This window comes from Malaclemys terrapin, chromosome 2 (assembly GCF_027887155.1).
Source record: "Malaclemys terrapin pileata isolate rMalTer1 chromosome 2, rMalTer1.hap1, whole genome shotgun sequence".
NCBI classification, from domain to species: domain Eukaryota; kingdom Metazoa; phylum Chordata; order Testudines; family Emydidae; genus Malaclemys; species Malaclemys terrapin.
Genome location: NC_071506.1, coordinates 78,903,353 through 78,927,890, shown reverse-complemented (window position 1 = coordinate 78,927,890; position 24,538 = coordinate 78,903,353). Strand labels below are relative to the sequence as shown.

General features: G+C 44.6%; 1 protein-coding gene across 1 annotated transcript in view; it reads left to right on the top strand.

The window, feature by feature from the left end:
- The first annotated feature begins 4,001 nt into the window (after nt 1-4,001).
- TAF4B (TATA-box binding protein associated factor 4b) overlaps nt 4,002-24,538 on the top strand; it is a 116,181-nt gene continuing 95,644 nt past the window's right edge. The window contains exon 1 of the mRNA XM_054017576.1: nt 4,002-4,392. Coding sequence (XP_053873551.1) covers nt 4,002-4,392 — 391 coding nt within the window. The remainder of the gene's footprint in view (nt 4,393-24,538) is intronic.

Below are 24,538 nucleotides of genomic sequence, written 5' to 3'. Positions count from 1 at the left end.
GTTCAGAAGAGAAGTCCACCCATATAAAAGGTCAGCTAGCACAAGAGGATGGAGGAGAAGACACAGATGAGGGGGTATTTGTGACATCAGGTCTGAATTTCAAAAAATGCCATCTACAACTGCACACCTAATATGCTACTGTGATTACTGAGGTTGTATGCAAATAGCCAGTTATGCACCCAATTGGCCATTTGAATCAGTAAATACATGATTTGCATTCACAGTTGTAACTACACCTTCATTGCTTAATCTCTTCTCTCACTCTTCTCCTTTCCAGAATAAATAGTCCTAGTTTTTTTTCTCTATTTGTATAGCATCTCTTTTTCCTTCCTGACTTTTACTGCTCTGCTTGCTGTCTCTTTTGGCAATTCATCCTGAAGAGCTCAAGTTCTCTGGTGTGAAGTTATGCTGCCACTTTAATGCATTTGGAATGCTGATAAATCTAGTCATGATCATTTAATTTTTTCCATGAGAATGTAATTTTAATTTAACTAGTGAGATTGATTCCTCAAATACATTTCCAATTGTTGCAATTATGTGAATGAATAAAATTGTCAGCAGGCCTCCCAAGCCTCCCTCGTTTGAGTTGAGTTTTAAGGCAAGTATTAAAAGTTTCTCACTCTGACAAAGAATTTCTGTGTTCAATTAAAATTATAAAATGTAACTGTTTTAAAAGGGTCACTGTCAGATTAAAAATCTTACTTAAAATCATTTCCTTCCCAGCGTTATAACCCCTTAGATTATTACTGAAATAATTTTAAGAATCCAGATTGCATACTCCTTACTATTCTGGATTGCTTTTGCTTTTCTTTCAGCTTGGTCAATGGAGATTGGCTAATTAAAGTTTTGTTTATTATAACTGAAATATTTATTCAGTACCCATAAAGCAAGGATTAAAGACTAGCCAAGGTGAAAAACTGTTCCCCTACTCCCCTTGCAATTTAATGGAATAATGCAATTGTGTACTCTTCATAGATTGTCAACTCTCTCTCTTTTTTTTTAATATAACTTTCTAAATATCTTCTGTTTTTCCCTTCTGGAGTTCTCTGATTGTCTCCCAAACCCCTCCCCCTAATCATGCTATATTGTTGTTCCTCCATTACTTTCACTATCTTCAGGTACTTCTCTTTCTCATACTTCATTGTGTTCTCTACTTCTTTTTTTTTCCCCTCCCTTTCAAAAACTCTCTCCCATACTCATCTCTCAGCTTCACCCATCCATGTCTACCTAGTTCACATTCACCCTGGTCCATTCAGATATGGGTTTTTGAAATAATCCTTCTGGCCAATGAATGGTAGGTTGACCCTAAGGTACAGAGGCAATGTCCAAGTGACAAGCCTGCTCCATTGCGCACCTCAATTGCTGGAAAAGTAGATGATGCCCATGGACACTGCCTGGTGATCTTCTTTTTGTATCCACCTCCAGCTAGTGTCAGGTCACTGATAAATATTTATGCCCCACAACCCCTCTCATTGCAGGAAGGGAGAAGAGAATTCCTTCTCTGTTCCCATCCCACCACAGAATCACTTTGCCATTGGGAGGTCTCACACTACTCTACCTCTTCCCAGTCTCCTCGCTCCTGTGATGGAAGTCTCTTTGCTACTCTTTCCCTCACTCAACCTCTCTTTTGGACGACTCCTCCCCAGTGATTAGCTCCAGTGCCAACCTCATGTGTTGCTGCTTAAAAAAGCTATGAACAATAGAGTGAAATTGTCCAAAGCTCTGAACAGAAATGGTAAAAGTTGCAAAGACTGTAGTTAGTTTTCACCCTGCAGCAGGTTGGCAAACCTATGAATGTCAGCATGGAACTGTCCATCTCCATGTTAGGAAAACAATACTGCATCCTTTTACACTCAGTTCATGTTTTTTGTATCCATCAAGACTAGCATTTGTTTTAATGAAAACTTAGATTCTGTGGATGCTAATGGAAACTTTTCCAGGCAAGTGCCTACTTATTGTGTTCACGATTTTCATGCACTGATTAAAGTAATACTTTTCATTTCTACAACATTTTCCATTAAAAAAAAATCCTCAAAATCTTTACAAAAATGAGTGTCTCAATATGAAAATCTCACATTTCTGTTTGAAAATATTGCACCTACTATAGTTAAAAGAAACACCTACTATCACCAGGACAGAGGTCAATGAACAGGATTTTGCTGCATTTTAATAGATTGTTTACATTGTGCATTTGATAGCACTTTACATATGATCAATTTCACTGTTCAATATAGTAGGCCTTGATTCTGCAATCACATATTTGCAGTTAACTTTATATGCATGACTTCCATGGCACAAATTATTTGCTTAAAGATGAGCATATGTATATGCATAAACATTTACAGGATTGGGACTATGGCCCTAATCCTGCAACAATTTCATTAATCAGTTTCAATTTACCACAGTGATGGAACTACTCACAGTAGTAAAGTATTGTTATCCCTATGAAACAGGCAATGGAAACTGAGTCAGAGACAGAAGAGGCATTCCACTCTGAAAAATTACATCTTGTCTCCTATTGACTTCCATAATAAAATATGCTTAGTTTACATGGGAATTTTTTTTCATTTTTTTTCTGTAAATTCAACCTGGGATCTGAAAGTCAAGCTGGGTTCTTTCCTTCTCATTCACCAAAAATAGGCCAAATTTTAGTCTTGAGCATTAGTCCTGTAACAAGGTCAACCCAGGCAATTGTTGTGGCATCAAGATCTTAGTTACACCCAGGTGTTCTGGAACAATTTAGGTAATGGGGATGCTGAGAACCATTGAACCAAACTACAAACCCTGTATATGGTTAGCACCCGCACTTCCAGCACCCGTGGTTACACCTCTGCAACTATTGTTTTTAAATTGTCCCCCTCAACGACACCTCAATTGCTTTTACAGCATTTGCACAGGCATAAATGACTGAGGGTGCCTTAGAAGAAATATAATCTAGTTAATTCCCTTTTATCTTTGTCGGTTCTGTAGTGGTAACAACTGTAAAACCTCACTTTAATCACTTCAATCAGCAGGTGTGACGTGTGAGTCTAAACGGGCAGTAGATGGGATGAGTAAAAAGGCAACTATTAATATGGTCGTTTTTCAGAACAGAACCACTCTTTAAGAGCCCCTGCCTGTAACATACTGAGCTCCCTCAATTCCTATTTACTTTAGAGGGAGCAGAGAGGCGCTCACACTACCCTGAAAGGTTTTTTTCATCCTATGTGACTTGCCCAAAGATACCCATAGAATCTGGGCCAGAACACGATATTGGTTGAAGGTGCTCTAGGAGGATTTTTAAATCCCGCCCTCCAAATTTAAAACGGTCTGACGCGCTTCTTTGGCTTTGCTGGCTTGTAAGAAAAAATGCCAAGCGAACCCGAAATGTTCGGCTTGAACCCCGCGGTCCCGCTCGAGAGCCCGACCAGCTGCTTCCCCCGAGGAGAGCTCCCACACCTGCCTCCTCAGCCTCCCAGCTGTTTGGAACGCGGCCCCTATGACGCCACAAAGCTCCGCCCCATAGGCTCGTTCGGCGCCACCAATCCGAAGGCAGAGTGCCCAGGGAAAGCCCGGCTGCGGCCCCGCGCGCCTGGAGCGCGTGCGCGGGGGGCTCCGCGTGGCTCTATAAACATGGCTGGGGCCCGCCGCGCGGGGGCGGGTCTAAGTACCGGGCTCCAGAAGCCTAGGGCGCCGGCGCAATAGCGTGAGCCGGCTCCCTGTACCCGGCCGCCTCCGCTGGTAGGGAGGCCCAGCCCAGCCTGCCCCACGTGTGCGCAGCCGGCAGGGGACGGATGACCATGTGTTTTCGCCAGTGTGGTAGCGGGAGCCTCCCGGAGCAGACCGCACGCCGAGGTGGTGTGTGAGCCCCGGGTCCTGCCGCGCCGCTGCGAGACCAGCCTCCCCCTTCCCGGCTGCTATGCTGTGGGATAACGCGGACGTCCCGGGAAACTCCAACCCTCCCCGCCTTGGTCCCGTTCTCCTCCTCCATGAGCACCTCTGCGGCAGCCCCGGTGAGGGTGATGCCCGCCGGGCACCCTGAGCAGGCAGTGGCGGCTCCTACAGCGAGCGGGGCCGGTGGGGCTCAGCCGGCACCTGCCCTGCTCTGCTCTCAGAACACGGCCCCCCCTGCTCCTGTCTCCGCCGCTGGCGCTCCCGCGGGGGCCCAAGCAGTTGCCTTGAACCACGCAGTGACTAAGGTTCCCATCAGCCTGGTGCCTGGCGTTACCCAGCAGTCACGGGTGGTGACTGCCCCCGTGGGGACTCTGGTGGCTAAAGTGGCCACTGTCACCGCTGCCCAGCAGCCACCCAAGAACTCTGGTGGGCCTAGGCTGGCTGCTCCTCAAAGCGTGGCTCCCAAAGCCCCCCAGACCACTACAATACAACTGCCTGCAAACTTCCAGATCCCACCAGGTGAGTCTCCTGCTTTTCTCTTCTACGCCCCTGAAAGGCATCGCACTGCTAAAGGACCGCTGTTGTGCTAGGAGAGTTCAGTGCCGTGTGAAACTTCTTTAGCAAGCTGACTACAGTCGTAATGCAAAGTGCTCCACTTTGATCCTGAAGTACTGTTCTAGATTCTTTTGTAAAGCTCTCAAGTAGGAGGAAAAAATCAGGAACGTTTATATCTTTCTGTTTATATGTTCTCATGTATTCATTTAAGAATGGCCATACTAGTCCCTCTAGCTCAGTATCCTGTCTTCTGATAGAGCCCAGCTTGGATACAAAATTTATATCTGTGGCTATAAAGCACATATCTCTGGAGTTGCCCGGCTCTAGCAACAACCAGCAGGGCCGTGGCCAGTGGACCGGGTCAGGAACTGCAGCGGCAAAAGCAGCAGCAGCATGTCAGGCCGCCACTTGCAGGAGCCAATGCCCAACCCGGGCAGCTCCTCTGGTGTGGCTATACGTCCCCCATCCCTACCCACTGGGGCGGGCACCAGGTTCACCGGCAGCTATCCCTGATCATGCTAAGCCCTGATCATGCTAGTGGTTCTCAACCTGTGGGCTGCTTGCAGCCCAATCAGCACAGAGTTGCAGCTCATGTGGCATCCTCAGGGCCATATAGGTAGTTTTGAATGCGGCCCACAATGGTAAATAGGTTGAGAACCACTGCGCTAGTGTGTGCAAGTGGCTCGTGGGCTTCCAGACAGGAGAAGCACTCCACTGCGTGGAAGGGACTCCTGTCCGGGAGCATGCGAGCCATTTGCTCACAATAGCATAAGGGACAGCTGCTGGTAAGCCTGGTGCCCACCCCAGTGGGTAGGGCTGGGGGGTGGTACAGCCACACTGGAGGAGCTACTCCAGACTAGCTGCTGCAGTTCCTGGCTTGGTCGCTGGCCAGGGCCCTGCTGGTGTCACTCGTTGTTACTAGAGCCCTACAACTCCATGGATATCCACAGCTATCCGCATCCATGGATATACATTTTGAATCAGCGCAGGTGCTTCAGAGAGAATGAACAGAATAAGCAATAACATTGACTGATCCATCCTCTGTTGTCTACTCCCAGCTTCTGGCAATCAGAGGCTAAGGGCACCCAGAGTATGGGGTTACATGGGATCCCTGACCATCCTGGCTAATAGCCATTGATAGACCTGTCTTCCATGAACTTATCTAATTCTTTTTTGAACTCCTTTACAGTTTTGTCCTTCATAACTTCGCATGGCAGCGAGTTACACAGGTTGACTCTGTTGTGTGAAGAAGTACTTTCCTTTTTACATTTTCTTTAACCACTGCCCATTCATTTCATTGGGTGACACGTCTGGAACTTGTGCTGTGTAGGGGTAAATAACGCTTCCTTATTCACTTTCTCCCCACCATTCATGATTTTATAGACCTCTCTCCTATCCATCTTTAGTCATCTCTTTTCAAAACTGAAAAGTCACTTATTAATCTTTTTGAGATGGTGTGACCAGTATTCAAGGTGTGGGGATACCATGGATTTATATAGTGGCATTGTGCTATTTTCTCCTTTATCATCTATCGCTTTCCTAATGGTTCCTAACATTGTTAGCATTTTTGATTGTTGCTGCGCATTGAGCAGATGTTTTCAGAGAATTATCCGCAATGACTCCAAGATCTCTGAGTGGTAACAGCTAATTTAGATCCCATCATTTTGTATATATGGTTGGGATTATGTTTTCCAATGTGCACTACCTTGCATTTATCAGTATTGAATTTCATCTACCATTTTGTTGCTCAATCACCCAGTTTTGTTAGGTCCCTTTGTAACTCTTCACAGTCAGCTTTGGACTTAACTATCTTGAGTAATTTTGTCTTGTCTGCAAACTTTTGCCACCTCGCAGTTTACCCCTTTTTCCAGATCATGAATGAATATGTTGAACAGCTCTGGTCTCAGAACATATCCCCAAGGGACATCACTGTTTGCCTCTCCATTCTGAAAACTGACCATTTCCTCCTACTGTTTGTTTCCTACCCTGTCTTTTAACTAGTTGCTGATTCATGAGAGGACCCTTCCCTCTTATCCCATGACTGCTTACTCTGATTAAGAGCCTTTGGTGAGGGACCTTGTCAAAGGCTTTCTGAAAGTCCAAGTACACTATATCCACTGGATCATCCTTGTCCACAATGTTTGTTGTTTTCCCCTCAAAGAATTCTAATAGATTGGTGAGGTGTGATTTCCCTTACCAAAAGCCATGTTCACTGTTCCCCAATGTGTTCATCTGTGTGTCTGATAATTCTGTTCTTTACTACAGTTTCAACCAAATTGCCTAGTACTGAAGTTAGACTTGCTGTCCTTTAATTATCAGGAACCTCTCTGGAGCCTTTTATAAAAATTGGTGTCACATTAGCTGCGCTCCAGTTATCTGGTACAGAATCTGATTTAAATAAGTTACAGACCAAAGGTAGTTCTGCAATTTCATGTTTGAGTTTCTTCAGAATGCTTGTGTGAATACCATCTGGTCCTGGTGACTTATTACTGTTGAATTTATCAGTTTGTTCCAGTACTTCCTCTGCTGAGTCTTCAACCTGGGACAGTTCCTCAGATTTGTCACCCTAGAAAGAACGGCTCAGATATGGGCATCTCCCTCACATTTTCTGCAGTGAAGAATTCATTAGCTTGTCTGCAACAATCTTATCTTCCTTGAGTGCTCCTTTAGCACCTCGATTTTCCAATGGCCCTACTGATTGTTTGGCAGGCTTTCTGCTTCTGATGCACTTAAATTTTTTTGCTGTTAGTTTGAGTCTTTGGTTGCTCTTCAAATTCTTTTTTGGCCTGCCTAATTATGTTTTTACACTTGCCAGAGTTTATGCTCCTCTTGGTTTTCCTCAGTAAGATTTTACTTTCACTTCTTTAAGGATGCCTCTTTGCTTCTAACCACTTCTTTTACTTCGTTGGTTAGCCATGGTAATATTCTTTTGGTCCTCTTACTATATTTTTTTAATTTGAGCTATAGATTTGATTTGAGACTCTATTATGGTGTTTTAAAAAAAGTTTCCATGCAGCTTGCAGGCATTTCACTTTTTTGTGACTACTTTTTAATTTCCATTTAATTAGCTTCCTCATTTTTCCCCTTTCTGATGTTGTGCTATTGTGGTGGGCTATTGTGATCTTAGTGAAGGTACTTAATTGCTCTGCCTAAAGTTTCTTGTAAAATAAGGTTAGTTCCCTACCTTGTAGAGGTGTTGTGCAGATACATCCATTAACATTTGTGAGGTGCTTGGAAAATACTGATGGTGGAAGGGAGAGGAGGACCTAGGTCGATCACCTTTTTGCACACTGAACTGTAGATTAAAAGCTGAACAGCCAGGTGGTGATATTTTCAAATGATAGAATTTAGTTCTGAAATGTTGTTTGGTTCTAGCCACCCTCTCCCAAAAAGCAGATAGCAAAAATAGACTGGATTCAGAGACGTATACCAAAAATGATTGTAGAAAAAGTCTTCATGAAAAGAGATTGAAAGGATTGGAACATGCAGTTTAGGGGGCAGGTGAAGTGACAATATGATATATAGAAGATTGATCAGGTGCTCCACTCACCCTTCCTCATAATATTGCAAACAATGGGTTATTCCTCTTATCAGTGTTAAACTTGCTTTTCTGCCTGCCTCATCGCAAAGCTCTGGATTAGATGACCGCTTAGATAGTCCCTTCCATCCCTACGTTTCTTTGAGTCTGATTCACAGACAGCTTTTTTTAAAAACAGTCTGTTCACTGGAATTCACTGCCACTATATATCGAGACCACAAGACTTTAGTGGAATTCAAGAGCTGATGAACACTGATCTAGATTAGATGAAGTTCTTAACATTATAAGGGAAAGAAACAATCATACTTCCGTTGGAGGTTAACTTATGCCCTGAAAGTTCATACCCCAATTGTAGTGAAAAAATATTTGTATTTCCATAATTGTCTACCACCAGGAAAATTCCTATATTAAAAGCATTTGTTACTAACAGTCAGATAGGATACTGGAGCAGATGGGCCACTGATCTGATCCAATATGGTAATTCCTATTGCATATTATCCACAATTTTCAGAACAAATTCAATATCCTGAAATACACTTTATGTATTCTTTTGTATTAAATAATACTTCACAAAATTCCTGTTATGGAACCCTATCAAGTTTTTAAAAAAACTAACCTAGTTTCATTAGTCAGTTTCACTTTCTGGTTCTCAGACTCCACCACAATGATGTGGTGTTCTAGGTTGTGAGCACATCAAGGACAAGTTTAAATCCTATCCAGCTTTCCATTGAAATGAAACATTGCAGAAGTGTGAGTGTTAAGTTTTGTGAATTCATTTATTAAAAAAATCTTTTGGCCTCTAATAAGGTCCTTTTACTACACACTGATTTTTGACATGAAGTTGGGTTTAAGAAGAAAAATTGAAGTGCATGCTCACTAGTGATTATCATAGTTTGGGAACTTTCATATGACTTTAAATCTATTCACTTTCCATGACTTTTTTCATAACTTGTGTACAATCTGTATTGAAGATGTAGTTTTATACAAGGCTTTTTTTCCTATCAGTTGTCTTTCCTATTTAAGTGAGGAAAGTGTTGAATATGGTATCTATGGAACTACGCAGATGTCACAAATGCAGCATTACATTGCGTCTTCTGTTTGAGCCTGGGATAGGAAAGGGTGAAGCTGAGCTAGGTTTCAGACTGGAGTTGAGGTTTTAATATTTAAAAATATTGCAACTTGTCTCTTAAAAAGCAGATGGAGTTTCCTTCTGTGCTACCAGTGTACAAAGTTAGTTAAAACTCAAATGTACAAACATCACTGGGTGATGCACTTTGAATGATTATTTTGATCCTTTAAAAAGAGACTCTTACACTTGAGAAGGCTTTATTCTATTTACGTCTTCTGTCTTATAGATTTCATTCTTAATTAGCAAAATAAAAGGTTATTCAGGCAGGTAGTTCTGATGCTGAACTGTAGCATTATAACTAGGTAAGTGTTCATGTGAATGCCTCAAACACATGGTTGACTTAATCACTGAGTGTCAAAGCTTATATTTGAAAATAAATAGCTACAAAAACTAACAGGCAGAAATGAAAAATGGTAGGTACGAGACTACAAATAGCCTTCAAAATAGTGGTGTTCAATCTGTGGCCCTTGAGAGCAACTATTGAGAAAATATGCATTTAATTATGAATTAAAAGCATGTTCCCTGTGATTCTTGAAGTGTTTGAATTGGCCCTGTTGCTATGGGAAGAGGTAGGGAGCACCACTTACACTGTTCATTTTAAAGCACTTGCAGTGTGAACTGGGTGCACTCTTTAGCAGCAGATGCCCTTTCCTGGTTGCAGCTGCTCATTAGCTCCTCTGCTGGCTGCCTGCTGCTTTGTGAGAGAGATGGGAGGAGAGCGCTGGGCTGTGGGAGTCCTGAGGGAGTTTGCCTGGCTCTGCCGGGTCTAGTGGACCAAAAAGCAATCCTAATTTCAGTCCTCCATCTTCCTTTCCCCCAATCCTTGTCCTTGGATCTCCTTATATTCTTTTTTGCCCTTTCTGTCACTGTTTCCTTTCCCCCTAAACAGCCATCCTGGGAAGCCCAGGGGAAGAGGAAAAACAGTTACAGCTCCCTGACTCTCTGGCCTGGGACAGGTTAGTCAGTCTTGTGCCAGCTGGCAAACTGTCTGCTGAGGACTGCTATCTAGCAGATAGGCAGAGCACCGTGCACTAAAGCCACTCCCCACTGTGCTTGAGGTATATGAGCTGTTGTCAGTTTCACAGCCACTGGAGGATGTACTGCACCAGAGGGGGATCCCTAGCAGGCACTTGCAGGTGGGGGACTAGCAGGTCCCTTTGGAGCAGGTTCTCTGCCCTGTTCTGGTGACAGAGTGTGTATTTTGGCGCCTTCATCTGGAAATGTAATAAACACTCAGACTAAACAAATTGCTTCCTTAAAGGTAGGGTTTTCATCTTGCATCTGAGACTTTTCCTGCTCTGCCTTCTCTTTAAAAAGTGAGTGTTGTTTTTGAGAGAACTTTACAGTCAATGCAGTCTGCATACAGAACACGAACAGCAAGTGCAGTATTTACTTCCCGCCTGTGCAAATATGCCATTGTCCTGATCTGTGTTCATGCAGTCCGTGGCCTATACTGATACTGCTAATGGTGGTTCAGATTGTGAGAGAGTCCGTGACACACAAGACAATCTGTTTGCTGAGGAGTGGACTGACCACTCACTTCAATTTATTGTTCGAAAAATAGTGGTGATAAATACTGTGCAAGTGTCAGTGATGGAAATAGTTGAAGGCTGGGTTTAGAGGATAAGGTTCCTGTTAATATTTTTGGTATAGCTCTTATCTTCCAAAATGGCTAGTAGGGTGAACAAGCTTTCTCACTGTCTTAGCACATGAGTCTACAGGGCTACAAAAATAAAAACCAAAAAACCTCTGGTAACTGACCTCACGTCCTGGGGTCCAACACATTTATGGAGGAGAGAAATGACATAGAGCAAAAACAGCAGCAATCCTAATTTCAGTCCTCCATCTTCCTTTCCCCCCGTCCTTGTTCTTGGATCTCCTTATATTCTTTTTTTGCCCTTTCTGTCACTGTTCATCTTTTCAGTTGTCTATCTACTTCTTCTCATCCTTACACTGTTTATCTGGGGGACAGTTTTAAAGGCCATTTTTGAAGGGTTGCCAGCAGCCAAACGGGTCTGTTTCCCTTATGGAAGGGCAGTGCAGTGAAGTGTGAAACTTGCCTAGATACTGATGGATTTACCTTTGTTACTTCAATATGCTTACGGTAGGGATACTTTTCAAAAGCCTTACAACTGTTACTAAATCTGGTCTAGCTCTACTGGTGTTAGCAGTATTGTCATGTACTAGGGCTGCCAGCTACTGTTTTTTGTCAGGTATGTGTCCTGTGAGCAGGGTTAGATGATGCTTAAAATAGTAGCAGCAGCCCGGTTACACTAGGGGTGCCAAAATTGCTAACGCCAATGGAGCTGAACAGGTGTGTTAGCAACAGTGGATAGGTAAGCTTGAAAAACAGCCTTAGTGTAAGCAGGGCCCTACAGTGCATAACATGCTTTTCTACTTGCTGCAGAAAGCAAGTGACTAAGATTATGGGAATTTAGTCACTTTCTCTTTTCATCTGGGTCCTCTACAAAGAACTGTTTTACTTGCTTCTGGCAAGTTCACTGCCACCTAAGGTCTTTACAAGCTGATTTTGGCTAACTGTTCAGAAAGGTTAGGCCTTGTCTACACTACACAGTTTTGTCAACAAGTCAGCTTTCATTGACAAAACAGTGAAGGTGTACCCACTGAAATGCTCTTCCTGCCGATGTAACTCCCCTGCTATGCTGACACAATAAAACCACCTCGGCGAGCAGCCTAGAGCTTTTTTGCGACATAATTAGAGTGATGCTGCGTCACTCTGGCTCCTCACTTAGTTATGTCACCCTAAGTGGCCTCCAGGAGGTGTCCCACAGTGCCCATCATGACTGCTCTGGTCAGCAGTTAAAACTCTGCAGCCCTGAAGATACACGGGTATGCACACCTCCCCTCTTTAGAAGCCTGCGAATTTTTGAAATTCCTCTTCCTGGTTGCTCCTGGTGCACAGTTCACACAGCATCTTCCCAGCTGACCTTCACACAGCAGATGTGCTTCCATGTGGCACACACCAGCGCTATCTGATCTGCTGAGTATGTGGGGAGAAGAGGCTGTGCAATCGCAGCTTTGCACCAGCTGTAGAAATTTCAATACTACGGGCTGATTGCATGAAAGGCACACGCAGCAGTGCCAGTGCCATGATAAAATCAAGGAGCTGAGGCAGGTGTACCAAAAGGTAAGGGAGGCCAGCTGTTGCTCTGGAGCAGCATCGAAGACATGCCACTCCTATAAGGAGTGGCACGCTATTCTTGGTGGCGACTCCACCTTCACCAAGAGCCCAGTGGATACTTTGGGGAGGACTGGAAGCAGCGGCCAGTTGAATCAACCCCGATGAGGACCTGGTGGACGAGGAGGTGGAACTGGAGGACGAGGTGGAGCACAAGGCAAAGTTGTCTAGATGCCTGGTGAATCAGGACCTCTTTTCCAGTCCGGAGGGATCTAATTGGTCCCAGCACTCCAACTCTGGCTTGCAGGATGCAGGAGAGGGGAGCTACGGTAAGTGCTCATTTTGCTTTGATACTGCAAAGTGAGAGGAGATTGAGCTCTCATGTACTTCGTTATATGGTAGAGGAGGGATAAGGGACAGAAATTAATAAAGCCTGCCCATCTATGCAGTGGGGCCACAGCAAAAAGTATGTTAATGTACACAGGGATGTCTCTGGAATCCTCCATAGTGATCTCTAGGAAGGAATTCTGCCATCCTCTGCTGAATATTCCTTGGGAGAGCTGCCTTGTTTCTCCCCGTCACTATAGGAAACTTTGCTGTACTACCCAGCAATTACCTCTGCAGGGACCAAAGCATCACACAAGCAATCAGCATACAGAGCTGGTCTGAAGCCACACGCATGCAGGAGATGCTCCCTTGCATCCTGGGTTACCCTGAGGAGTGAGATCTGGTTCGATTCCTAGCCTATGGAAAAGGGAAGAGTGCCAGTATTCAGAATAGGCTCCCTAGCCACTTATAATAGCCCCCTTTGCAAACCGGCCTTTGTCCCTTCTTGCCTTTTCCCCTTTTCCCCACCCCAGCTGTGAACTCCCCATAATTGGGACTCTCCGTGACCTGTATGCTAGCCACAGGACCGTGAGAAAGAGGTGTGTGTAACTTTTTGTGATTCACGGCTGTGAGGGCACTCACGACATGGTATCTTGATTGTTTCCTTGCCTTCTGCAGATGTGCCCTTGAGAACACACTCCTCCACACCAGCGACACACCTCCATCAGATAAGGCAGTGACCCAGGAGGAGAAAAGAGGATATGTTTCTTAAAGTTCTGCAGTGAATAGATGCAGCACATAGTGAAATGAGCGTGGAGGGAGACAGTAACTGAAAGACGGAGCCTGGATAGCTGCGAAAGGACATGGGTAGGAGTGGAAGATAAAGTTCCTGGAGGACCAGCCAGAGATGTTGAAGTCCCTCATTAGCCTGCAATCAGAGCAAATCCATGCCTGACTCCCCTTCCAGCCACAACAGAACACCGGTCCATGCCCTCCCCAAACTCCCCCACCACAATTGTTGCACGGTCCTGGTTCCTCACGGTACCCTGTGCACTCCACGCCTGGGGGCAGGTTTTCCAATGAAAGCTGGAATTACACCCAGTTGTGAGCCCTAACTGCAAGACTGTTCCTCACTTTCATATTCCCTGTTTGTCCAAAAGTTTGTGTTTTATCCAGTTATTAAACTCGAGTTGTTGAAATAACGAGTCTTTATTGGTGACATACCTACATCGTTCAGTGCTACCATTGAAACACAGTGGCTATAGGTAGGAATATTTGCTCTTTGCAATTAACGCTCAAGAAGCAAGCACTACAGGAGTAATTCATGGTGGCAAGTAAACATTGCCTGGCCAAATTCATCACATACAGGCACATTACTGGGAATTGTTGTCCAAATGTTCCTTCAAAGACTCCTTGATTCAAATAGCCTTCTGCTGCGCTCCTCTAATTGCCCTTGTATCTGACTGCTCAAAATCAGCAGCCAGCCAATCAGTGGCCCACCCCTGGGGAAACTTCCCCCTTTGATTTGCACATATTATGGAGCGTACATCAGCCCACAATAGTTTCCTTATTGAGGTCTAAGTGGCCAAAAAGAGAGTGCCAGAGACCTTTTAATCAGCCAAAAGGCACATTCAGTGGTCATTTGGCACCTGATGAACCTGTTGTTGAAGCGCTCCTGGCTGCTGTCTAGGTTCCTGGTGTAAGGCTTCATGAGCTATGGGAGCAAAGGGTAGGCGGGGTCTCGAAGGATCAGTATGGGCATTTGCACATCCCCCACTGGAATCTTCTGGTCTGGAAAGAAAGTCCCAGTGTGCAGCTCTCCGTACAGTCCAGTATTCCAAAAGATGCATGCATCATGCAACTTCCCTGACCACCCTGCATTGATATCAGTGAAACAGCTGTGGTCATCCACTGGCACCTGCAAGACTATGGAGAAGTAGCCCTTTCGGTTGATGTACTCTGTTGCAAGATGGTCTGGGGCCACAATTGGGATGTGCGATCCATCCATCGCCCTTCCACGTTTAGGGAATCCCATTGCCTCAAAGCCAGTACTTTCAGAGATGAAAGGAAGTTCTCCATTTTTAATTGCTGTGTTTATATATTTATATTGCTGTTTTATATTATGGAGGAGGAGGACAGTGAGTCTGCTCTATCTATCGCTCTTTTTAAATCTCTTGACTTTGAAATAAGCTCTGCTCCAAAGGCTGCTATTTTATATGTTGCTAATCACTCAGGTCTGTGCACATGAATTCAGGTGAAGGAGCAGTGTTGTTGCTGGGTAGAAGAACAGTGTCATACTGTACCTATTCTACCCTTTCTCCTGCTTAGCAGATTCATCACAGGTTATTTGCATGTGTGAGACTAGAAGGAGGTATAAATGACTTAATTGGGAGAGTGTTCATTTGTCTCATTATAGTGAGAATAGAATGAATAAGATGCTCCTCACAAAGCCCTTGAAAGCAAACATAGATAAAAACCCATGAATGGATAACCCCTGGTTGAATTGTTGAAAGTGTTGCAATATCACTTCAATTTAATAATTCTTTAAGTGACAAAAGAGCACTGGGCATCTGAATATCAGATACACTCCTTGGTAGAAACTCATAGCATGCTAAAATGCATAGAATAGTAAGTTAATAGACATATTTAGGTTCTTACTGTGACTCTGGCAAAACTTACTTCTGATTTGGATGAAAAAGTGAACAATGATCAGTGACATGATCATCCTGTTCAAATGTTTTTTTTACTTTGTGTTTTACCACTTCATTTTGCTGAAGCCATTCTTGATTTTTAAAGCTGTTATTTTCCAGCAGAACAGTCATAATCAACAACATGGAAAGGATGCCAATTTTTAAAGTTTATACCCAAATTTCACAGCAGTCTTACATTTCTTATCAGAAAAGATGGTCATTGTTCAAGTTAAGCAACACTAACTTACTGAGGTACAGTCTTTGTTCATAACCGATAAAGTGTTTCATATTAGAGACGAAGAAATATGGCAGCTCAGAGCCTAACATTTTAGTCTCTTAATCATTTAAAATCCAGCATGAATCAATGTAATTGGTGTTATCATTCAAACCTTAACTGATGGCATTGTGTTTCCACTGACACTTGAAATTGACTAAGCCACAATATAATATGAAAATTTCTCTTGAAGAAAACTACTATGCTTTGGTTCGGATTTGCCTGTTCTATACTACAGAAAGGTGAAGAGTGTTTGGGCCTAACTTTTCACTTCTCTTTGGGCAGAGACTATTTGAACACTGCCACAGAACTTATTTTGACTGCTGCTCTGCAGCCAAGCCTTTGACCAGCTCAGACAGCTTTTCGTCAGCACTTCTGCATCCCAACTCTTTGCTCTTGTAGAACCTTGATAGATTTGCTGGCTTGAAAGCTGAATAATTGAAGTCTCAAGTAATACTGTCTGGACCATTTATCCTCAGTCAATTGTGTGAGATTTATTCACCTGAGCCCAAGTACTCCTGGGACCTTAGTTGCTGCTGAGGGAGTCGGGCTCCTTGAACTGCTGTTAGATTACTATTGGCTGAGCTGGCTGCTGGTAAGTAAAGTTGCCACGTCTTCACATTCAAAGAAACTGCTGCTCCATGAAGCATGTAATTCACATGCCACACCCTGTTCGTTTTTCTGCTGTCTATTGCTCGGTCTAGTTTATGCCTGCTTTAATTTAATTGCTTTGAATAGCAAGTCAACTATGTGGCACATTCACACAGCACTATATATAGCTACACTGCAATATAGATACTGTAATGATCCCCCAGGACAGATCGTTTCTATTTGTATAGCTTTCATGTTACAATGGATAGAACAAAGAAAGTGTCTCAAAGTTTTTGAATGTGTGTCAGGAGGGGAACTTGATTCTCCCCAGCACACTATAAAGTGTTAGTTACCTAGCTCGAGTTAGCATCTTCAAAGACCCAGGGCAAGATAAAGCAATTGTACTCTAGCATATGCTAAAAGCTTTGTCAAGTGAAAGCCTAAGGGCCAGTCTACACTGGCAATACTAAAGCACTGCCGCAGGAGCGCTTTAGCGTGCCTTGTGTGGTCGCGGCTCTTAAAAACCCCACCTCCACGAGGGGTGTAGCTCCCGGCACCAGGGGGCATAGCTCCCATTGCTGGTGCACTGTCTACATTGGCGCTTTACAGCGCTGAAACTTGCTGTGCTCAGGGGGGTGTTTTTTCACACCCCTGAATGAGAAAGTTGCAGCGCTGTAAATTGCCAGTGTAGACAAGCCCTAAGGAAGCCCACATGCTACTACACAACTGCTTAGTCTTGACCAGGATTTTTGAAGATGCGAACTAGACTGAGCGAGGTGACTCAGTCTAACATTACGCTTTTAAATCCTAGTCTAGACAAAGCCTAAGGGCTTTTCTTCATGGGAAAATTGTTCCAGAATGAAATGTTCTTATTTGCACTGAATGCCAACTAGGAGCTATGGTGAAATAGCTTATTCTGGTCACTTTCCTCATATAGACCAGCCCTTATATAGAGCATTGACTGGTGGCTTAATTTGGGCTAATTAAAAAAAATTAGAGGTGTTCATAAACTCTGAACATTAAGCAGTGATATAGGTTTGGAGTTATTTTTAAACAGAGCCCTTGATTTTACTCAGTTATTTGGCAAACACTAAAATCCATTCATTCTAAAGTTGAAAGTTTAATCAATAAACACAAGAACAAGAAATTAAAATAAGCCTTTTTACTGAAACTATGGCTGAGTGATTATGCAAAACAAACCTAAATCAAAACCTTTGAAGACTATCTCCTTTTGGGGGCAAAATATTAGTGTCTCTTATTTTCACATCAACCTCTCGATGAAAAGGAAAGGGTTAATTTTACTTTCAATCCTGATGCACAAAGGGTATTCATTTCTCCTTTTTCTAACAGACAAGGTGGAGGAAATACAGCTTTTATTCATGTCTTTGGAACACTGGATGGCAGGCCGGTCACAAATGGATGCTTTGGCTGGCAGACTGACCATAGCACCTGTTGCTTGGAACTTGGATCACTTTTCTAGTCAGGGACATCTGATTAGGTCTTTTCTTATTAGAGAGGGCAGGGTTATTGGTCATCTCATCTCACTATGCTGATGCAATGCAACTGATTTTAGTTTGAAGAAAAGCCAAGAGGATTGGAAGAAAAATACCGGGGAAGAAAGTAACAACATGGAAGGCAGGCAAAACAGGATCTTACGTGCCTCTGCAATGTTAGCAATTAGGTATCTTCACTGATGGGCTGAGAACAGGGTATCATGATGATATTCAGCTCTCAGAGGTGACAGTTTCTTAAACAAGAGCATGCTTATTTCTCCCCCCCCCCCCCCCCCCACACACACAGTTCCTCATAGCTCCTTGTCAATTGCTGGCAATGGGCCATTTTCATTACCCCTACAAACAGTTTTTTCTCTCCTGCTGATAAAAGCTCACCTTAACTGATCACTCTCCTTACAGTGTGTATGGTAACGCCCATTGTTTCATGGTGTGTGTGTGTGTGTGTGTCTCTGTATATCTTTCTACTGTATTTTCCACTATATGCAGATGAAGTGGGCTGTAGCCCACGAAAGCTTATGCTCAGATAAATGTTAGTCTCTAAGGTGCCACAAGTACTCCTGTTCTTTTTGTGGATACAGACTAACACGGCTGCTACTCTGAACCTGTCATTTAGTCTCAGTTATCATATCACGATAAGGTAGTCAGGGTCCACATCATTTAGGTGTCAGATGTCAAAAGCACAAAGGCACAGACTCCGTGGGAGCTCCAGGGCTGGAGCACAGACAGGGGGGGAAGAATTAGCGGGTGCTGAGCTCCCCCCAGAGCACCTCTTGCCTGCCAGTGGCTCCGACAATCAACTCCTCCACCTCCCTCCCGGCACCTCCTGCCCACTGCAGTCAGCTGTTTTGCAGCATGCAGGAGGTGCGGAGGGGGAGGGGCGGGGTGGGGCATGCTTGGGGGAGGGGGTGGAAAGAGGCAGGGAGGGGGTGGAAAGGGATGGGGTCAGGCGCGGGGCAGAAAGGCGGGTCGGGGATGGGATGGAGTGAGGCGGGGACCTGGGGCTGAGCACCCCCTTGGAACAAATGGAAGATGGCACCTGTGCAAAACCTTATCCCTAATTGAACCCCAAAAGTAAAGGTTAGTCAGTGCAGACTGTGGGGCATCTGATATAATCATTTCCAATTAACTAAATGGCAGCTGCCATTTAGCATCAGCTTAATTCTCCATGGACTTCAGATGAAGCGCCAAGTAGAGTACATTGGATGACAGTCTCACTAGTTATCCAGTTTGAAGGTCAGAGAAGGATTATTCCAAACAAGAAACTCAACCTCCTGGCCATTTGCAATTCAGGTATGTCTACCCTGCAATGTAAATCTCCAGGGTGGTTAGAACTCAGGTTAGCAGAGCATTGTTAATCTAGAGGCCTTGAGCATTTATACTCATTTGTAACCCCAGGTTAGGAATTGTTGATGTTTGGGTCCCAACCTGGGGCTACATTATGCAGGCCCGAGTGTAACCACCCATATCCCAGACTTCCTAGTGCTCTCCCAAAAGGTGGCTACTCCAGTCCTTTGTTCATGGTGCAATGTGGGAAAATTTGACCGCCCACCAAACTTGACTGTCCAGAGGACAAAGAAAGTCATCCCATGGGATTGTGGAATACTTTTGGCAGATTCCAGAGCACAAGTCCAGTGAGGCTTTGACTATACTGCAAAACAATAGGGCTTGAACCTGGGTCCTAGCTTGTCTCAGGTTTGGACCCTCCAAACTGTGGGGTCCTGCGATCCTGGGTCCAAGCCCAGGATTAGCACAATTTGCGTGTGTAGATGGAAGGGTGATTAGGCTTAAGCCTCAGTTCAAACCCTGGGCTTACACACTGCACTGTGAACATAGCACTCCTATTTTTACTATGTTTTTTTTTTTTTTAATCTGAACGTCGAGAGTCCAAGGCCAGGAGAGACACCATTGTGATAAGGCAGTACATGAAACCTAGCTTGCTGTCCAAACGTTAGCAGCTTTAGCACTTAGTATGTGCCTAAAAAGAGGATCTGCGCTTGAGATGTCGTTAATCCTTAACATACGTCCATTACTGCGAGGTGTTCTAACGTATAAAATTAGCTTGGTTGACTTGCTGCACCCTACCTTGAGGACCTCCCTTATCCACCCCCTCATCTTGTCTCTGCCTATGCCGGATAGTCAGTCATTCAGTGGCCAGCTTGGGTGCAGAACCCTAGTGTAGACAGTCAAAGCTAGTATAAGCAACAATGTTCATCTGTGCATTTTACCCCTACTTGAAACTGGTAAGCTGCATGGATGCACCTCACGGTCTATAGCAGTTTTGCTAGCCTATGCTAGGCAGCTACGTTAAGGCAGCTAAACTAATGGCTGTAATTGGGGCTGATCCCCAGTGTAGACCAGGCCTAATGCTGGTTGCCTCCCAGTCTCTCCTCATAATCTGGCCACTGCTGCTAGTGAAATGAACAAGATAGGTCCAGTTCACAGCTGGGTTGTAGGGAAACTGTTAGCTTTCCTAAGCAGCAGAGTAAAACTAAGCTGTAGCAGATGCAAACACAGGAGCTATTCACAAGTGGGGAGGACCCCTAAAAGGCTATCTGGGAGGGGAGTAATTGAGAACTCCCTTCCCCAAAGTTAGGTCATAGTGGGAGTAGGGGAATGGGCTCTTTCTTGGAAGTTTTTACATTTATTTACTTTTTCTGTGTTTGGCACCATTCTGGTATCTGACCAGCACACAGAGAGAGTGCAGTCTGAATAGCAGCATCCCCTATTGAGCTTCTCACTAATATGTTGGTTGGGGCTTGCTGTGCTAGCCCTTCCTATCTTCTGTATCAGCATCCATAGTAAGCGTCTGTTCAAGCCCTGATAAATGTATTTTACTTAGTCAGCAGTGTCCTTAGAAGACAAAATATAAACCTTAACCTATGTTGTGTAGGAAACCATACAGCCCCACAGCTTCAAAACTTTTATTCAAGTCATATAAAGGTTAGGTCTCTTTCAGATGTAATTTGCAGCTTTTGAGTTAAGATATCTTAAAGGGAAAAGAAATTAGCATGTCCTGCTTTATCTAATACAGTTTTAAACAGTATAAGTGATCAGGGCTTTCACTTATTTTTGACTTTTTTTTTCATAGCGGAAAAGGCCTCAGTATTTGTAGGCTATATATCAGGGAAATTGTCCTGTCTTTGTTTTTGCTAACTTTCAACCATATTAATACCCTGTTTGTAATGCCTTAAGTGATTCCTTACTCATTTGAGTGTTTAAAGCCTGAGGACTCTGAGGTCTGGTCTATACTACCCACCTGAATCGGCGGGTAGAAATCGACCTCTCGGGGATCAATCAATCCCCGAATCGGCGCTCTAACTCCACCAGCGGAGGTGGTAGTAAGCGCCGCCGACAAAAAGCCGCAGAAGTCAATTTTGCCGCCGTCCTCACAACGGGGTAAGTCGGCTGCAATACGTCGAATTCAGCTACGCTATTCACGTAGCTGAATTTGCGTATCTTAAATCGACTCCCCGCTGTAGTGTAGGTGTACCCTGAGAAAATAATAGCTGGGATTTTCAAAGGAGTTAGGGGACCAAACCCTATTAACTTTCAATCTTATTTGAGCTCCTAACTTTCTTAGGTTTCAGAGTAGCAGCCGTGTTAGTCTGTATCCGCAAAAAGAACAGGAGTACTTGTGGCACCTTAGATTTGTTAGTCTCTAAGGTGCCACAAGTACTCCTGTTCTTTTAACTTTCTTAGGCGTTTCTGAAAATTTCATCCCACATTTCTCCTTCCCAACTCACTCTTTCAATCAAGGTAAACATTTAGCTGTTTTCTCATATGTCGTCTTCACTATTCAATGGAAATCAGTTCTATTTTACTCAGAAATGTTCCCCACTCTATTGTGGACGCATATCACAAGAGATGCGCAAAATCCAAATCTTGGTAAGGTTATGTAAGTGAAGGAGGAAGGGAGTGCCTTTAATGTTTTAAAATGAGTGTATTTGCTATTATGTCTAGACACATTCACTTATTGGTCTGAGGTCTGAAAGTCTTTTTAAAAATCTCTCTGCCTTCTTCCACATTTCAATCAGGTCTTGAAAAGTGAATATTAACAGAGGTGGCAACAAACTTTTAACTAACAAAAATGAAGCTCTCCTACTGGAATAAATTTAAATGCTCTTGCTTTGAAAGTTCAGCTGCAGTAATTCCTGTTCTATTAGGACAGTTGGGTCAAATTCACACATCACCGGAGGAACTCTGAATGATTTACTTTGTAGCAGACTGCTTTTTCATTTTCTAAGTATTGGGTCTTAGGCTCTTGTGGCAAGGAAAAGTGTTTTTAAAGAAATCATTTTGTTTAAATAGTATTCAAAATAATATTCAGAGTGACTATTTTCCTTGACAACACAAGTGTAAATGTGATGACTAAGGGTATGTCTACACTACGGGATTAATCCGAATTTAGATAATTCGGATTTGAAAAACAGGTTGTATAAAGTCGAAATGAATGCGGCCACACTAAGCACATTACTTCGGTGGTGTGCGTCCAAGTACCGGGGCTAGTGTCGATTTCTGCACCGTTGCACTGTGGGTAGCAATTCCATAGCTATCCCATAGTTCCCGCAGTCTCCCGCGCCCATTGGGATTGTGGGTTAAGATCCCAGTGCCTGATGGGACAAAAAACATCATCGCAGGTGGTTCTGGGTACAGCCTCACCTCCTCCCTCCCTCCCTGCATGAAAGCAACGGACGGCAGACAACCATTTTCGCGCCTTTTTTCCTGGGTGGGTGAACACTGCAGACTCCATACCACGGCAAGCATGGAGCCCGCTGAGCTCAAGACAGCAGTCATGAATATTGTAAACACCTCGCGCGTTCTTGTGGAGTTTATGCTCAGCCAGGACCAGAGAAACGAGGCGAGGAGGCAGCGGCGGCGGCAGCGCAGCGACAAGCATGATGAGGACATGGACACGGACACGGATACAGAATTCAGTGAAACCACAGGCCCCGGTGCTTTGGAGATCATGTTGTTAATGGGGCAGATTCTATCCATGGAACGCCGATTCTGGGCAAGGGAAACAAGCACAGACTGGTGGGACCGCATAGTGTTGCAGGTCTGGGACGATTCCCAGTGGCTGCGGAACTTTCGCATGCGTAAGGGCACTTTCATGGAACTTTGTGACTTGCTGTCCCCTGCCCTGAAACGCCAGAATACCAAGATACCAGCCCTCACAGTTGAGAAGCGCGTGGCGATAGCCCTGTGGAAGCTTGCAACGCCAGACAGCTACCGGTCAGTCGGGAATCAATTTGGAGTGGGCAAATCTACTGTGGGGGCTGCTGTGATGCAAGTAGCCAAAGCAATCACTCAGGTGCTGCTACGAAAGTTTGTGATTCTGGGAAATGTGCAGGCTATAGTGGATGGTTTTGCTGCAATGGGATTCCCTAACTGTGGTGGGGCAATAGACGGAACCCATATCCCTATCTTGGCACCGGAGCACCAAGCCACCGAGTACATAAACCGCAAGGGGTACTTTTCAATGGTGCTGCAAGCACTTGTGGATCACAAGGGACGTTTCACCAACATCAACGCGGGCTGGGCGGGAAGGGTTCATGACGCTCGCGTCTTCAGGAACACTACTCTGTTTAAAGGGCTGCAGCAAGGGACTTACTTTCCGGACCAGAAAATAACCGTTGGGGATGTTGAAATGCCCATAGTTATTCTTGGGGACCCAGCCTACCCCTTAATGCCATGGCTCATGAAGCCGTACACAGGCAGCCTGGACAGGAGTCAGGAGCTGTTTAACTACAGGCTAAGCAAGTGCAGAATGGTGGTAGAATGTGCATTTGGCCGTTTAAAAGGTCGCTGGAGATCATTATTGACTCGCTCTGACCTCAGCCAAAGAAATCTCCCCATTGTTATTTCTGCTTGCTGTGTGCTCCACAATCTCTGTGAAAGTAAGGGGGGAGACCTTTATGGCGGGGTGGGAGGCTGAGGCAAATCGCCTGGCTGCTGATTACGCGCAGCCAGACACCAGGGCGATTAGAAGATCACACCATGAAGCGCTGTGCATCAGAGAAGCTTTAAAAACCAGTTTCATGGCTGGCCAGGCTACAGTGTGAAATATCTGTTTGTTTCTCCTTCATGAAAACCCGCCCCCTTTATTGACTGATTTTTCTGTAAGGAACCCACCCTGCCCCTTCCCCCAGCTTTCTTTCAAACCAAATAAAGTCACTATCATTTAAAAATCATTTATTCTTTATTAATAGATTAGAAAAAGAGGGAGGGAACCCGGGTGGTATTTGGGAGGAGGATTGCTGGGAAGGAAAAAGCCACAAAGAAAAGGTTAAAAAAATGACAGCCTTTTGCTTGGGCTGTCTACTGGGGTGGAATGGGAAGGTGTACGGAGCCTCCCCCCCCCCCCCCCCCGAGTTCTTACACGTCTGGGTGAGGAGGATATGGAACATGGGGAGGGGGGAGGGTGGAACAGGGGCTGAAGCGGCAGTCTGTTTTCCAGCAGCCGTTCCTGAACCTCCACCAGACGCCGGAGCAGCCCCAGCGTTGCATCCTTCATCCTCTGGTCTTCCTGCCGCCACCTCTCATCTCGAGCGTCCCTCCTCTCCTCACGTTGGTCCCTCCTCTCCTCACGTTGGTCCCTCCTCTCCTCACGTTCACTGACTTCTTTTCTATACTTTGAAACTGTTTCCTTCCACTCATTCACATGAGCTCTGTCACTGCGGCTGGATTCCATAATTTCCGAAAACATCTCCTCTCGCGTTCTCTTCTTACGACGCCTTATCTGTGATAACCTTCGGGATGGAGGAGGGAGGCTTGAGGAATTTGCAGCTGCTGTAGGGAGGGGAAAAAAGAGAGAATTGTTTTAAAAGCTACATTTTGCAGAACAATGCTTATACTCTTTCACGGTGACCAACACTGTTCACATTACATAGCACATGTGATTTCTGTGC